The 15415-nt window shown below is 50.3% G+C and overlaps 1 protein-coding gene across 2 annotated transcripts in view; it reads left to right on the top strand.

Moving 5' to 3' along the window:
• Positions 1-15415, top strand: part of PIP5KL1 (phosphatidylinositol-4-phosphate 5-kinase like 1) — a 294458-nt gene that overhangs the window by 202531 nt on the left and 76512 nt on the right. For both annotated transcript variants that reach the window (XM_069236934.1, XM_069236935.1), the window contains one exon: positions 8948-9072. In XM_069236934.1, coding sequence (XP_069093035.1) covers positions 8948-9072 — 125 coding nt within the window. The remainder of the gene's footprint in view (positions 1-8947; positions 9073-15415) is intronic.

Raw genomic sequence — 15415 nt, forward strand, 5'->3', positions numbered from 1 at the left:
AAGAAGTATTTTAAGGCAAACAAAGAGACTGACGGCGAGACCAAACACTCCCTGCGTCTGCACTAAGGGGGGAGGAAGTCTTTAAATTGTTTGGCCGCCTTCCTTGGAACCAGCACAGATGATGATTACAATAGCATCATTGCAGCCCTCAATAATTACTTTTATCCCCATATGAACCATGTTTGAGTGCAAGTCCATCATTGCTGTTTATGCTTGCCTGTTTGAGCTTGCCAGTACCTGCACAGAGAACGATCCACTGAAGGAAGTGCGTGCCCATTTCATACAAGGCTACCATTCCACCGCACTTCGACAGCACATCCTGCAGCGGCCCAACATGCACCTTGATGAAATCTTGACGCTCACCTGCTCTCCCAAGCTGCTGATCGAGCAGACCAGATTGAGCTAGCACTTCAGAAGTCTACTGCTCGACCCATTAAAACTGAATTGGTGGTGGTGTCTCCTAAGGACCCCCATGGGACACCAACTAGAGTTCTGCCTCAGCAGGGCTCCCACCCATAGACCACTGCAGTTACTGTGTTTTTTCCCATCACCCACTAGCTGACTGCCCAGCCAGAAGACCTGATCTGCTCAACATGCCTTAGTCCAGACCACTTCACCAAGGTCTGTCGAGGTGGTCATCGGACACACCACGTTCTGGAATAGTGGTGCGTCTAGACACCAAGGAGTTAAAGCGGTTGTCCATGACTACACCTCTGACGTGGAGGGTGCACTGCGCACTGTTGAGGAGGAGGATAAAATCTTCTTTATCTCTTGCGCTCTCTAACCTGAACCGTTTGAGCACCACTTCCACCCCACCTGCTGAGTCCAGCTTGACCGCACCCTGATCACCACTCTCATTGGCAGAGGGATGTCAGTAAATATCACCAGCGTGTCACAATACCACACCCCGGTGCCGCAGCAACCACTGAAACCAACGAAAGCCTGCATCCTAGCCTATGACAGCTCTACACCCATCCCACGGGCGATTGTCTTCACCTGTTCCATGTCCTACAGCACTCACTCCTGCCCAGCATGTTTCTCTGCCACTTTTTCAGACTCACTCTCGTCAGCTGTGACACTGCAGAACGCCTCACCCTATTTATTTTGCCACAACTATCTTTGACCTGTCATGCGACATTGATTGCATCCTTCAGGACTTTCCTCTCCTTTTCTCCATCCTCAGCCATCTGATAGGACCTCCAGTCTCCCTCCACATATACCCCACTATCCGCCCTGTTGTCCTGTGCCACCATAAAGTACCCTTTCACCTTCGCACTGCGGTGGAAGTGGAACTTCAGAATTTGGAGCACGCTTGAGTCATCGAAAAGGTATCTGTCCCAACCCTGTGGGTTTCTCCTTCGGTGGTCACAAGCCCAAACAACCAGGGTGCATTTGAATCTGCATAGACATGCATCTGCCAAACCTGGCCCTAAAAAGAGAGTGGCACATATTCCCCATAATTGATGACCTCATAGATGACATCAACGGCTCGGTATCATTCTCAAAGCTGGATCTAAACTTGCCCACCAGCTTGAACTCCACAAAGACAGCAGATATATATTGACATTTTCCACATACGTCAGCTCCCACTGCTGCAAGAGACTTAACTTTGTAATATCGTCAGCAGCAGAGGTGTTCCAAAATGCTACCAGGGAGGTTCTCACGGCCTTCCAAAGGTTTGTCAGCGATGACATCCTTATTCATCCATCCAATCTCAAAACCACTGCCACCGTTTACATGTCGCTTTCAGTAGAGCTTATTCAGCTGGCCTCACTTTCAACTGAGCATAATACCAATATTTTTTCCAGGCGATCGAGTTTTTCAGTTACATCATCTTTGCCACAGGTTCAGGGTTGACCTCCCCTAACATGCTGACATTGTTTAAGTGTCCACTGTGGGAAAGTACCTTCTTTTTGGCATGGTTACCCCACTTTTTGCGTATCGGTGTGCTTAGAGTGTCTCACTGGGTTCCTGCTAAGCAGGACCCCAGTGATTGTGCTCTCTCTCTCTCTCTCTCTCTCTCTCCAAATTGGGTTACCTTGGACCTCTGTGCACTACACAGTTGGCATACTGGTGCCCCCTATAAGTCCCTAGTATATGGTACTTAGGTACCCGGGGCATTGTGGAACCAGGGGTTCTCCATGGGCTGCAGCATGTATTGTGTCACCCATGGAAGCCCATGTCTGCAGGCCTGCCATTGCAGCCTGTGTGAAAGGGTGCACAAACCCTTTCACCACAGGTCACTGTAAGTCACCCCTATGGTAGACCTTTCGAGCCCAAAGGGCAGGGTGAAGGTCCCTGTGTGTGAGGACACTCCTGCATGAGCAGAGGAGCCCCTACAAACTCCAGTTCCATTGCACTGAACTTCCTAAGTGCGGGGAAGTCATTTTACCTGTGTACTGGACATAGGTCATTACCTGTGTCCAGCTACATAATGGTAACACTGAACCTGGGCATGTTTGGTATCAAACATGTCGGAATCATACCCCAATACTAATGCCAGTATCGGTTGTATGATTCCATGCACTCTGGGGGCTCCTTAGAGGACCCCCAGCATTGCCTCTACCAGTTTCCAGGGTTTTCCGGGCAGCCCCAGCGGCTGCAGCGCTTGACAGGTTTCTGTCCTCCTGCTGCTTGACCAGCTCTGGGAGGGGAAGTCAGAACAAAGGGGTTCCTGTGGGAGAGGAAGGCAATACCCTCTCCCTTGGAAATAGATGTTACATGGCTTGGGACGGGTAGCCACCCCAAGCCACCGGTTTGCTTTGAAGGGCACATTTGGTGCCCTCCTCTCATAAACCGGGTTGTACCAACTCAGGGACCCCCCAGTCCCTGCTCTGGTATGAAACTAGACAAAGGGAAAGGGAGTGACCACTACCCTTTCCATCACCACCCAGGGGTGGGGTCCAGAGCTCCTCCAGGTGGCTGCTTGATTCTGCCATCTTGAAACCAAGATGTGCAGACGCCCCTGGTAGCATATGAGTGGTCAGGTCAGGCAGGTGACGTCAGAGACCCATCTTGATGGGTGGTCAGTGCCTATCAATGTGCTTAGACTGTCTCACTGGGTTCCTGATAACCAGGAGCCCCCTTTTATGGCTATTTACGGACTCCCTTGTGGGTGGGTACCCAGATTCAACATGCAAGACTCCACCAGGACTCCTCTGCATTGTTTACTTCTACTTCTGGTCCCTGGAAACTCAACTGGACACTTCAGGAATCGACAAGACTGCAACTCCAAAGACAGCCTCACATTGCAGCATTGTTTCTCTGCCTCCTTCCAGTAATTGCAACATTTCCCTGGCTGTGCATCCTCTGGGGTCAGCAAGACTTCAGCTGCACCAAAGAAGCAAGAAGGAATCTCCCTTGGAGTGAAGAAGTCACTACCCTGCATTTGCAGGCACCTACAGCAACGACGTCCAGCTGCGTGGATCTGCTGTCCTCTGGAACTCTGGCATCCTGCATCACAGATGGTGGTTTGGAGTGGTCCCTTGGTCCTCTCTGCCAGCTGTCCAACTTGGCGACGGTGAGTCCTTGCATCTCCTTGCAGGACAGTACCTTTGGGAAGTTGGCTCTCTATATACTATCTCAGGGTTCTGCAAAGTCGGTCCTGGAGAGCCGGGTCCATGCCACATTTTTAGCATATCCACATTTAGAAAAATGTAGATTTCTGAAACATCTTTTTTCGAAATGTGGATATGCTAAAAATATGGCATGGACCCGGCTCTCAAGGACCGATTTTGCAGAACCCTGTACTATCTCAAAGTGAGAGATAGTGTGCACAGAGTCAAGGGTTCCCCTTAGAGGTTGATAGTGGCAAAAGTAGATAATTCTAATGCTCTATTTTGTGGTAGTGTGGTCGAGCAGTAGGCTTATCAAAGGGTAGTATTAAGCATTTGTTGTACACACACAGGCAATAAATGAGAACACACACTCAAAGACTTAACTCCAGACCAATAGGTTTTTATATAGAAAAATATTATTTTCTTAATTTATTTATTATAGAACCTCAAGATTCAGAATTTTGTTAAGTACATAAATTCTAAGGTACTTCACACAGGTAAGTATGGAACTTTGAATTAAAACAGTAATGTACACAGTTTTGGCAAAAATTGCAATAAGCTAAAAGTGCAAAAATCAACAGTTCCTGAGGGAGGTAAGTAATGGTTAGTTTTTCAGGTAAGTAAAGCACTTACATGTTCAGTCTCCTGGGCATAGGCAGCCCACTGTTGGGGGTTCAAGGCAACCCCAAACCCACAGCACCAGCAACACAGGGCCGGTCAGGTGCAGAGGTCAAAGGAGGGCCCAAATAACATAGGTGCCTATGGAGAATAGGGGTGCTCCGGTTCCAGTCTGCTAGCAGGTAAGTACCTGCGTCCTCGGGGAGCAGACCAGGGGGTTTTGTAGAGCACTGAGGGGGGGACACAGGCACACGAAATACACCCTCAGCGGCACAGGGGTGGCCAGGTGCAGTGTGCAAAGTGGGTATCAGGTTTTGCGTTGAAAGCAATAGAGGGACCCGGGGGTCACTTTGGCGATGCAGGAAGGGCATAGGGGGGCTTCTCGGGCCAGCCACCGACTGTGCTAGGATGAGGGCCGCCTGCTAGTCACTCCTGCACTGGTGGGTGGTTCCTCTCGGTCCTGGGGGCTGCGGGTGCAGTGCTTGGTCCAGGCATCGGGTTCTTTTGTTACCAGGCAGTCGCGGTCAGGGGGAGCCTCTGGATCCTCTCTGCAGGCGTCGCTGTGGGGGTGCAGGGAGGTTGACTCAGGGTGTCCACATCGTTGGAGTCACCGGGGAGTACTCTCTGCAGTGTTGGTTCTCCTGAACTCGAACCGGAGGGCGTCGGGTGCAGAGAGTGAAGTCTCACGCTTCCGGAGTGAGGCGGGAGTCTCTTTAAAGTTGGTTTGTTGTTGCTGTTTTTTAACAGAGCCGCGGTTCAAGGGAGGTTCTTGGTCCTTTAGGTGCAGGGCAGTCCTCTGAGTCCTCAGAGGTCGCTGGTCCCGCTGGATGTGTCGCTGTGCAGGTTCTTTGTGTCTGGAGATAGGCCAGTAGGGCTGGGGCAAAGTCAGTTGTTGCTGTCGTCTCTGCGGGGCTTTCAGGTCAGCAGTCCTTCTTCTTTCTTCAGGTTGCAGGAATCTGATGTCCTGGGTTCAGCATCACCCCTAAATACTCATTTAGGGGTGTGTTTAGGTCTGGTCATTTAGGAGTGTGTTTAGGTCTGGGGGCAGTAGCCAATGGCTACTGTCCTGGAGGGTGGCTACACCCTCTTTGTGCCTCCTCCCTGAGGGGAGGGGGGCAAATCCCTAATACTATTGGGGGAATCCTCCAAAACAAGATGGAGGATTTCTTAAGGCAGGGGTCATCTCAGCTCAGGACACCTTAGGGGCTGTCCTGACTGGTGGGTGACTCCTCCTTGTTTTTCTCATTATCTCCTCTGGACTTGCCGCCAAAAGTGGGGGCTGTGTCCAGAGGGGCGGGCATCTCCACTAGCTGGAGTGCCCTGGGGCATTGTAACACGAAGCTTGAGCCTTTGAGGCTCACCGCCAGGTGTTACAGTTCCTGGAGGGGGAGGTGAGAGACATTCACCCCATGTGGTCAGAAACCCGTCTGGATGTGGCAGGCTGGCAGGAACTGGTCAGCCTAACACTAGCATTTGGACTGGTATACAGGGGGGCATCTCCAAGATGCCCTCTATGTGCATTTTTCAATAAATCCCACGTTGGCATCCGTGTGGATTTATTGTGCTGAGAAGTTTGATACCAAACTTCCCAGAATTCAGTGTAGCCATTATGGAACTGTGGAGTTCGTGTTTGACAAACTCCCAGACCATATACTCTTATGGCTACCCTGCACTTACAATGTCTAAGGTTTTGCTTAGACACTGTAGGGGCATAGTGCTCATGCACCTATGCCCTCACCTGTGGTATAGTGCACCCTGCCTTAGGGCTGTAAGGCCTGCTAGAGGGGTGACTTATCTATGCCATGGGCAGTGTGAGGTTGGCATGGCACTCTGAGGGGAGTGGCATGTCGACTTAGTCATTTCCTCCCCGCCAGCACACACAAGCTGTGAAGCAGTGTGTCTGTGCTGAGTGAGGGGTCCCTAGGGTGGCATAAGACATGCTGCAGCCCTTAGAGACCTTCTCTGGCATCAGGGCCCTTGGCACCAGGGGTACCAGTTACAAGGGACTTACCTGGATGCCAGGGTGTGCCAGTTGCGGAGACAAAGGTACAGTTTAGGGAAAGAACACTGGTGCTGGGGCCTGGTTAGCAGGCCTCAGCACACTTTCAATCATAACTAGCATCAACAAAAGGCAAAAGGTTAGGGGGTAACCATGCCATGAGAGACATTTTCCTACAGTACCCCTGTGCACCGCAACTCCTGCAGCAACCAAGGCTTCTTGTCTCCTGCTCCAAGGGATCTTCAGGCTCCAAGGAGCCCTGGCCCCCAGCACTTCATCCTTGCAAGGACAGTCTGTCCTCTGCTGCTCCAGCGACGTGGGACTCCTGTCCAGGTGTGCTGATTGTGCCTCACTTCAACTTACTGTGCCTGCTGCCAGTGGGTTTCTGCTGATTATTGTGACTGCTGAGGGTCAGTCCACACATCCTTCCAAGGATCGAGTCCCCTGGACCTTGCTGGTCCACTTCAGTCTTGCAACTCTTCTTTTGCCTCCTCTTTCATTTGCCAAGGCTTGTTGGTGGGTCTCCTGACCACTGACCATCTGCAACGTCGTGACCAGCGTGGTACATTATCTGCACTGCTCCAAGGACTCCTCTGCAGCTCCTGGTCTCCACAGCTGTTCTTCTTTCTCTGTCGAGCTGGATCGTCAACCATAGAAGTGTGGGTAGTAGCTCCTGCCCCGACTGGACACTACGTCCTGGACTGGACTCTGTCCTCTTCATTTGCAGGTCCTCTTCCGGAATCCACCTTTGGTTTCTTCTGGTCCAGTCCTGTTCTTGCACAATCCATTGTCTAAGTCCTCTTGTTAGTCCTTGGGAAGACCAGGTACCTACCTCTGCTGTCCTGGTCACTCGGGGTCACTTAGGTACTCACCTCTGGAGGTCCCGAGTTCTCTCAGCTCCCCTTTAACTACTTCATACCCATGGGTGGGGGACTTCACTTTGCATTTCACTATTTTAGTGTATGGTTTGGCCCTCCCCTAGGGCTCTCACTATTTTTCACTAATTCCTACCAATGCTTGTAGTTTCTTGTGCTAATTCCTAATTATTATTGTGTATATGTATATGTATAGTGTGTGTGCTTACCTTCATTCAGGGGGGGGGGGCTATAAGTAATCTAGTGTAGTGTTACTGTAATAAAGTACCTTTTGGAAATTTGAACTTCAAACACTCTCAAAAGCAACAAAGGACACCCCTTTCAAGGCCAGGAGTTTTCACTCTACCTGCAATCCTTTATGATCACCCATAGAGAGATCACACCTCGCTGGCCCCGAGCTAATGGTGAGGTCGAGAGACTGACATACTCAATAAAACCATTTGAATTGTGTGTGAACAGCAAACCGATGCGGACAAGGCCATCCACAAGACCGTGTGCATGTGCAGGCACACTCCACACAGCACAGCGAGGGGAGTACCTGCTGACGTATGATTCGGGAGAACTGATTGAGACAACATTCCCCATGGATGCTGCTGCCACGCAGTAGAGGCGCCTGCAGAGGAACAACAAGGACAGCCATACCCGGAGAGCTAAAGACTCTGACATTGAGGTACGGGACTGGGTCTTCCTCCAGTATGGACTACTGGGGGGAAGTTCCGGCTACCTTTTGAATCACGTACTCTACAAGTCGTTGTTAGAAAAGGCACCATGAGCACAGCGAAAAATAACTCTGACTGCGTCACAAGGAATATAGCTCCCTGTGCATCTGGATTAAAGGTGAAAGACGTTCAGACAACTGCAGACAAGTGGAGGGGGAGATCCTAGACCTTGCCCAGACCAAAGGCACATGGGGGACTGCCCCATCCCCGCAGGTGGTGCCATCCCCTCGCCCGAGATACACCAGATCCTCTGAGACGCTCTATGCCCCCACCAGTCCAAGGTCCTTCCTACCAGCTGAGATGCTCCATCATAAGGCCCAAGAACCTCGAGGACTACCTGCGTGACAGAAGGACAGCATCGCAGCGTCGGCCAGGCCCAGCTGGAGCTGATGCTGAATCACAGTTTTCAAGGGTGTTAGTTATTTCTTTGCCGCAGGTTTTGCTTGAATGTCATACAGCACCTGGGTGTGCCCGATACTGTATTGGCTGACACGCACCTTCACCTCGAGTTGGCAGTGAGGATGAATGAATGAAAGCCCCCGGCTTGGACACTCAGGGCACATCGATGAGAGGCTTGGATGATGGCGCATCACTTTCAGTGACGCAGCAGCCGCGCAAACCTCTCCACCATATCTATGAGACCACGCAAAGCCACTTTGTGTGGCTTTTCATGGCCTCATAGATATGGAGCAAGGCGAGGCAGCACATTTCGCAGTGGTACATTACTCTGCGCCAGGAAGGCATTCCATGGGTGTGTCTGATGCCGTATTCACCGACACACCTCCACACCCTGACCTCACGTTGGAGGTTGGGGCAAGTTTATAAAAGCCCCCGGCTTGTATAGATCCGATTTAAGAGCAGACACCGTCTCTGGGGTGATTATTTCTGTCCGTTGGGCCCCTGTGCTACAATTGGGTGCTATACGCAACTAACAGAATTTACTTTAAGGAGTCTGCGGAAGTGATTTAATGTAAACCTGAAAGCATATAATTTATTTCATGGAATGTCTCAGCTAATGCACCCTGCACCCCCAAAATATCTGCCTTTGAAGGGGGTAGTCAGTGCTAAATACAGCCATGGAGATCCACCGGTGGGGCTGGGGGGTGAGATGGGGGGAACAAGTAAGGCACCTGAGGCTTCCAAAGCCCTCATTCCTGAAGCTCTTTTCTGTTCCCTCAGGAACGATAAGCGGTTCTTCCTGAAAACGCAAAGTAAGCGAGAAATCCACTTCCTGCTTCACAACCTGAACAAGTATGTGCAACACCTGGAGTCCTACCCACACTCCCTGCTCGTCAAGTTTCTAGGTAAGGAGGTGTGTGTGTGTGTGTGTGCGCATGTGTGTGTGTCCATCACCTGGAGTCCTACCCACTCTGTGCTTATAACATTTCTGGGTAAAGAGGTGTGTGTTTGTATGTATGTGTATGTATGTGCAACACCTGGAGTCCTACTCACTCTGTGCTGGTCAAATTCCTGGGTAAGGAGATGTGTGTGTATGAATGGGTGTGTGTGTGTGTGTATGTATGTGCAACACCCGGAGTCCTACCTGCATTCTCTTCTCAACAAATTCCTGAGTTATAAGGTGTGTGTGCCTGTGCGTGTGTGTGTGTGCATGCGTGCAACACCTGGAGTCTGGCTCACACACTCTGCTTGTCAAGTTCCTGGGAAAGGAGGTGTGTGTGTCTGTGTGACCATCATCTGGAGTCCTACCCATTCTGTGCTGGTCAAATTCCTGGGTACAGAGGTGTGTGTGTCTGTGTGTATATGGGTGAGTATGTATGTGCAACACCTGGAGTCCTACTCACACTTTCTGCTCATCAAATTCCTGGGTAAGGAGGTATGTGTACGCACGCATGCGTGCAACACCTGGAGTGCTATTCGCACACTCTACTCGTAAAATTCCTGGGTAAGAAGATGTGTGTGTGTGTGCATGTGTGTATATGTGCAACACGTGGAGTCCTACCCACACTCTCTGCTCGTCAAATTCCTGGCTAAGGAGGTGTGTGTGGTTGTGTGTGTGTGCGTGTATGTGCAACACCCAGAGTCCTACCCGCATTCCCTGCTTGTCAAATTACTGGGTAAGGGGGTGTGTGTGCGCATGCGTGCAACACCTGGAAGCCTACCCACACTTTCTGCTCATCAAATTCCTGGTAAGGAGGTGTATGTGCAACACCTGGAGTCCTACCCACACTCTCTGCTCATCACATTCCTGGTAAGGAGATGTGTGTGTGTGTCCATCACCTGGAGTCCTACCCACTCTGTGCTAATCAAATTTCTGGGTAAAGAAATGTGTGTGTTTGTATGTGTGTGAATGTATGTACAATACCTCGAGTCCTACTCACTCTGTGCTTGTCAGATTCCTGGGTAAGGAGATATGTGTGTACGAATGGGTGTGTGTGTGTGTGTGTGTATGTGCAACACCTGGTGTTGTACCTGCATTCTCTTCTCAACAAATTCCTGGGTAAGGAGGTGTGTGTGTGCCTGTGTGTGTGTGTGTGTATGCATGTGTGCAACACCTGGAGTCCTACTTACACACTCTGCTTGTCAAGTTCCTGGGAGAGGAGGTGTGTGTGTCTGTGTGACCATCACCTGCAGTCCAACCCATTCTGTGCTCGTCAAATTCCTGGGTACGGAGATGTGTGTGTCTGTGTGTGTATATATGGGTGTGTATGTATGTGCAACACCTGGAGTCCTACTCACACTTTCTGCGCATCAAATTCCTGGGTAAGGAGGTGTATGTGTGTGTGCGCGCATGTGTGCATCACCCGAAGTGCTATTTGCACACACTACTCGTCAAAGTCCTGGGTAAGGAGATGTGTGTGTGTGTGCATGTGTGTATATCTGCAACACCTGTAGTCCTACCCACACTCTCTGCTCGTCAAATTGCTGGCTAAGGAGCTGTCTGTGGTTGTGTGTGTATGTGCAACACCTGGAGTCTTAGCCGCATTTCCTGCTTGTCAAATTCCTGGTAAGGAGGTGTGTGTGGTTGTGTGTATGTGTGTGTATGTGCAACACCTGGAGTCCTAGCCGCATTTCCTGCTTGTCAAATTCCTGGTAAGGAGGTGTGTGTGTATGTGTGTGTATGTGCAACACCTGGAGTCCCACCCGCATTTCCTGCTTGTCAAATTCCTGGTAAGGAGGTGTGTGTGTATGTGCAACACCTGGAGTCCTACCTGCATTCTCTCTCTCCAGAGTCTTGGGTAAAAAGGTGTGTGTGTGTGTGTGTGAATGTGTATGTATGTATGTATGGGTGTGTGTGTGTGCGCAAAACCTGGAGTCCTATTCACACTCTGATTGTCTTGGGTAAGGAGGTGTGTGTGTGTGTATGTGCAACATCTGGAGTCCACTCTGCTTGTCAAATTCCTGGGTAAGGAAGATTGTGTGTATGTGTGGTCTAAGGGTGTCATCAATGTCAGTGATGGCATATGGGTGTACGCCTTCTCTCTAGAAGAGCATAGTGCTTGGCTTTGAAAAGTCTTCTAAAGTGTGGTTTTACCTTGCATCAAGAAAAGTAAGAAACCCTGCACTCGCACAGCAGCTTCCTCAGCTGCCACTTTTTGTGTGCTAGGGTGGTTTCTGACCAAACCAAAGTACGAGACATGAAGTCAGCACCTGCCTCAAACTCCGTCGGCAAGGTGAGGAGTTTGTTGGGCATGGTCAACTACTGTGGGCAACTTGACTTCCCTCACTGCCCCCTACGTGACAGCTGAGACGTGGGTGTGGGCTGGGACTCGAAGCGGCATTCGCAAATATGAAGAATGCATTATCTGCTGAATCTGCCCTTGCCAACTTCGATCCACCCAAAGAATCTGACCAAGGTAATCAAAAACAATGTGATGAATGGAATGGTTGAATTATTCTCAGCCACTGGCAATTGCTGTGAGCCACATCCCAATCCATTTTGTTTCACCCACCATGCCCCCCCTGCTCCTAGAAAACAGTCCAGCCCGAACTGTCAGGCAGGGCCTTCCCTGAACCAAACACAAGCAACCCAGGACCAGTTTTGTCCTTATTAAGGCTCATCCGCCATGCTTAGCTTGGTTCCAGTGACACCGTGTGCACTAAACCCACGTCTGGGCTTACCCATCCTACTTAGGGCGTCACACTGAAATATACAAAAAAAATGGATGGATGGAATGCTTGAATTAATCTCATTCACTGGTAATTAGTCAGGGCCTCCTCCCAGTCCATTGTTGTTTTGCACATCATGCCACCTCAGTTGTGGGCCCAGCTATATGCAAATCAGTCTTGACTGCTCCAACGGGCTCCCAAACCCAGAAGATTACTGTGAGGAAATGGGTTACATTATATGGTGTGGGTGTGCGACCTCATTGTGTAATAAACTTACCAACCCTTCTAGGACCAGTCAGGTGTCATTTGTCAAACCTTAGCTCAACCCTGGGTAGCCATGGCTTCGATCTGTCAGACTTCCACAAAGGAACGTGTGTAAAGCATCTAAACAGCACCAGAACAATTGAAGAAGAAGGAAACATGACTCTCAAAAACCTGACACCGATTTATAAAAATAGTCTGTATTTTTGTGTCTTTATGGACACCAAAATTAAAAAGATCCAGCTGGAGCGTTCCAGAGATACATATTTTTAAAGAAACAATAAATCACAACTTTTCACTTAACCGTTAACAAACATTGACAAATTCAACAAATTTGACACTTTGAAACTTTTCAAGATAATTGTCAAAGTGAAATGTGGTTACTTAGCCACTTTAAGCGACCAACTCCAGCAGGGATCCAGCCAGGGTGACCAACAAAATCCAAAGAAACACCTTCCAAGGAAAGCAGTCTCCAGTCCAGCTCCAGTGTTAGTAGCCAGTTACCGTTAACTTCTATGAAGTGGTCCTGGTGCAAGGGAGTCAAGATGCTCAAAGTTGCTGAAGATGCTGTGCAGTCCACGGGGTTCATTCTGGGCCTACTCTTTGGTCCAGAGTCCTGGTGAGGTATATTTGGCCACAGAAATCGATGTCCCTCTAAGTCCTCTTGGATTCAGCAAAAGTCCAGTCACCTCTGGACTACTGGTTGCTCAACACAACAAAATCTGTGGTTTTCCTCTTTTGGCAAAACCTCTCCTTCAGGGGACCAAAATGGACTCCAACAACTCTCCCAGGTCCAGCAGACGTGGGTAGAACTTTTGAGCGTCGGGTCTTCCAGGCTGCATGGGGGCGAGGAGTGATGATCCGGTGACCTCAGCTGCCTACTTGCCAGACAGGTTTCTTCAGCTTTTGTGCCCTGTGCCGCAAATAAGGTAGGTTGCAGTCACTAGCCAATGAGCTACTATGTTCCCATGCGTTTAATGAGAACTTCCTGTGAAATGTGTCATCTAGCTATCCTAGAATGCTCTATTTTGCCCACTCTCAAGATGTCAGGACCCTTGTCTTGGTGTGTGGTGCTTGGTGTCCCATGCTATAAGTGTGTCTGCCTGGTGGCTCACGCCCATGGAAAGACCTGCTTGCAAATGTTTTCATCCTCTCTATCCATCACACCTACCTGTAGGAAAGTACCATCTTGCCTGGCATGTTACCCCCATTTTTCACTGTATATATGTTGTTTTAGTTGTATGTGTCACTGGGACCCTGGTAACCCAGGGCCCCAGTGCTCATAAGTGTGCCTGAATGTGTTACCTGTGTGGTGCCTAACTGTCTCACTGAGGCTCTGCTAACCAGAACCTCAGTGGTTATGCTCTCTCATTTCTTTCCAAATTGTCACTAACAGGCTAGTGACCAATTTTACCAATTTACATTGGCTTACTGGAACACCCTTATAATTCCCTAGTATATGGTACTGAGGTTCGCAGGGTATTGGGGTTCCAGGAGATCCCTATGGGCTGCAGCATTTCTTTTGCCACCCATAGGGAGCTCTGACAATTCTTACACAGGCCTGCCACTGCAGCCTGAGTGAAATAACGTCCACGTTATTTCACAGCCATTTTACACTGCACTTAAGTAACTTATAAGTCACCTATATGTCTAACCTTTACCTAGTAAAGGTTAGGTGCAAAGTTACTTAGTGTGAGGGCACCCTGGCACTAGCCAAGGTGCCCCCACATTGTTCAGGGCCAATTCCCCGGAGTTTGTGAGTGCGGGGACACCATTACACGCGTGCACTACATATAGGTCACTACCTATATGTAGCTTCACAATGGTAACTCCGAATATGGCCATGTAACATGTCTATGATCATGGAATTGCCCCCTCTATGCCATCCTGGCATAGTTGGCACAATCCCATGATCCCAGTGGTCTGTAGCACACACCCTGGTACTGCCAAACTGCCCTTCCTGGGGTTTCACTGCAGCTGCTGCTGCTGCCAACCCCTCAGACAGGCATCTGCCCTCCTGGGGTCCAGCCAGGCCTGGCCCAGGATGGCAGAACAAAGAACTTCCTCTGAGAGAGGGTGTGACACCCTCTCCCTTTGGAAAATGGTGTGAAGGCAGGGGAGGAGTAGCCTCCCCCAGCCTCTGGAAATGCTTTGTTGGGCACAGATGTGCCCAATTCTGCATAAGCCAGTCTACACCGGTTCAGGGGACCCCTTAGCCCTGCTCTGGCACGAAACTGGACAAAGGAAAGGGGAGTGGCCACTCCCCTGACCTCCCCTGGGAGGTGTCCAGAGCTCCTCCAGTGTGCTCCAGACCTCTGCCATCTTGGAAACAGAGGTGCTGCTGGCACACTGGACTGCTCTGAGTGGCCAGTGCTACCAGGTGACGTCAGAGACTCCTTGTGATAGGCTCCTTCAGGTGTTGCTAGCCTATCCTCTCTCCTAGGTAGCCAAACCCTCTTTTCTGGCTATTTAGGGTCTCTGTCTCTGGGGAAACTTTAGATAACGAATGCAAGAGCTCAGCCGAGTTCCTCTGCATCTCTCTCTTCACCTTCTGCCAAGGAATCGACTGCTGACCGCGCTGGAAGCCTGCAAACCTGCAACATAGTAGCAAAGACGACTACTGCAACTCTGTAACGCTGATCCTGCCGCCTTCTCGACTGTTTTCCTGGTGGTGCATGCTGTGGGGGTAGTCTGCCTCCTCTCTGCACTAGAAGCTCCGAAGAAATCTCCCGTGGGTCGACGGAATCTTCCCCCTGCAACCGCAGGCACCAAAAAGCTGCATTACCGGTCCCTTGGGTCTCCTCTCAGCACGACGAGCGAGGTCCCTCGAATCCAGCAACTCTGTCCAAGTGGCCCCCACAGTCCAGTGACTCTTCAGTCCAAGTTTGGTGGAGGTAAGTCCTTGCCTCACCTCGCTAGACTGCATTGCTGGGAACCGCGACTTTTGCAGCTACTCCGGCCTCCGTGCACTTCCGGCGGAAATCCTTTGTGCACAGTCCAGCCTGGGTCCACGGCACTCTAACCTGCATTGCACGACCTCCTAAGTTGTTCTCCGGCGACGTGGGACTCCTTTGTGTAACTTCGGGTGAGCACCGTTTCACGCATCCTCGTAGTGCCTGTTTCTGGCACTTCTCCGGGTGCTACCTGCTGCTGAGAGGGCTCCTTGTCTTGCTCGATGTCCCCTCTCTCTTCTGGTCCAATTTGCGACCTCCTGGTCCCTCCAGGGCCACAGCAGCGTCCAAAAACGTTAACCGCACGATTTGCAGCTAGCAAGGCTTGTTGGCGTTCTTTTGGCGGGAAAACACTTCTGCACAACTC

The sequence above is a fragment of the Pleurodeles waltl genome, chromosome 6 (genome assembly GCF_031143425.1).
Source record: "Pleurodeles waltl isolate 20211129_DDA chromosome 6, aPleWal1.hap1.20221129, whole genome shotgun sequence".
NCBI classification, from domain to species: domain Eukaryota; kingdom Metazoa; phylum Chordata; class Amphibia; order Caudata; family Salamandridae; genus Pleurodeles; species Pleurodeles waltl.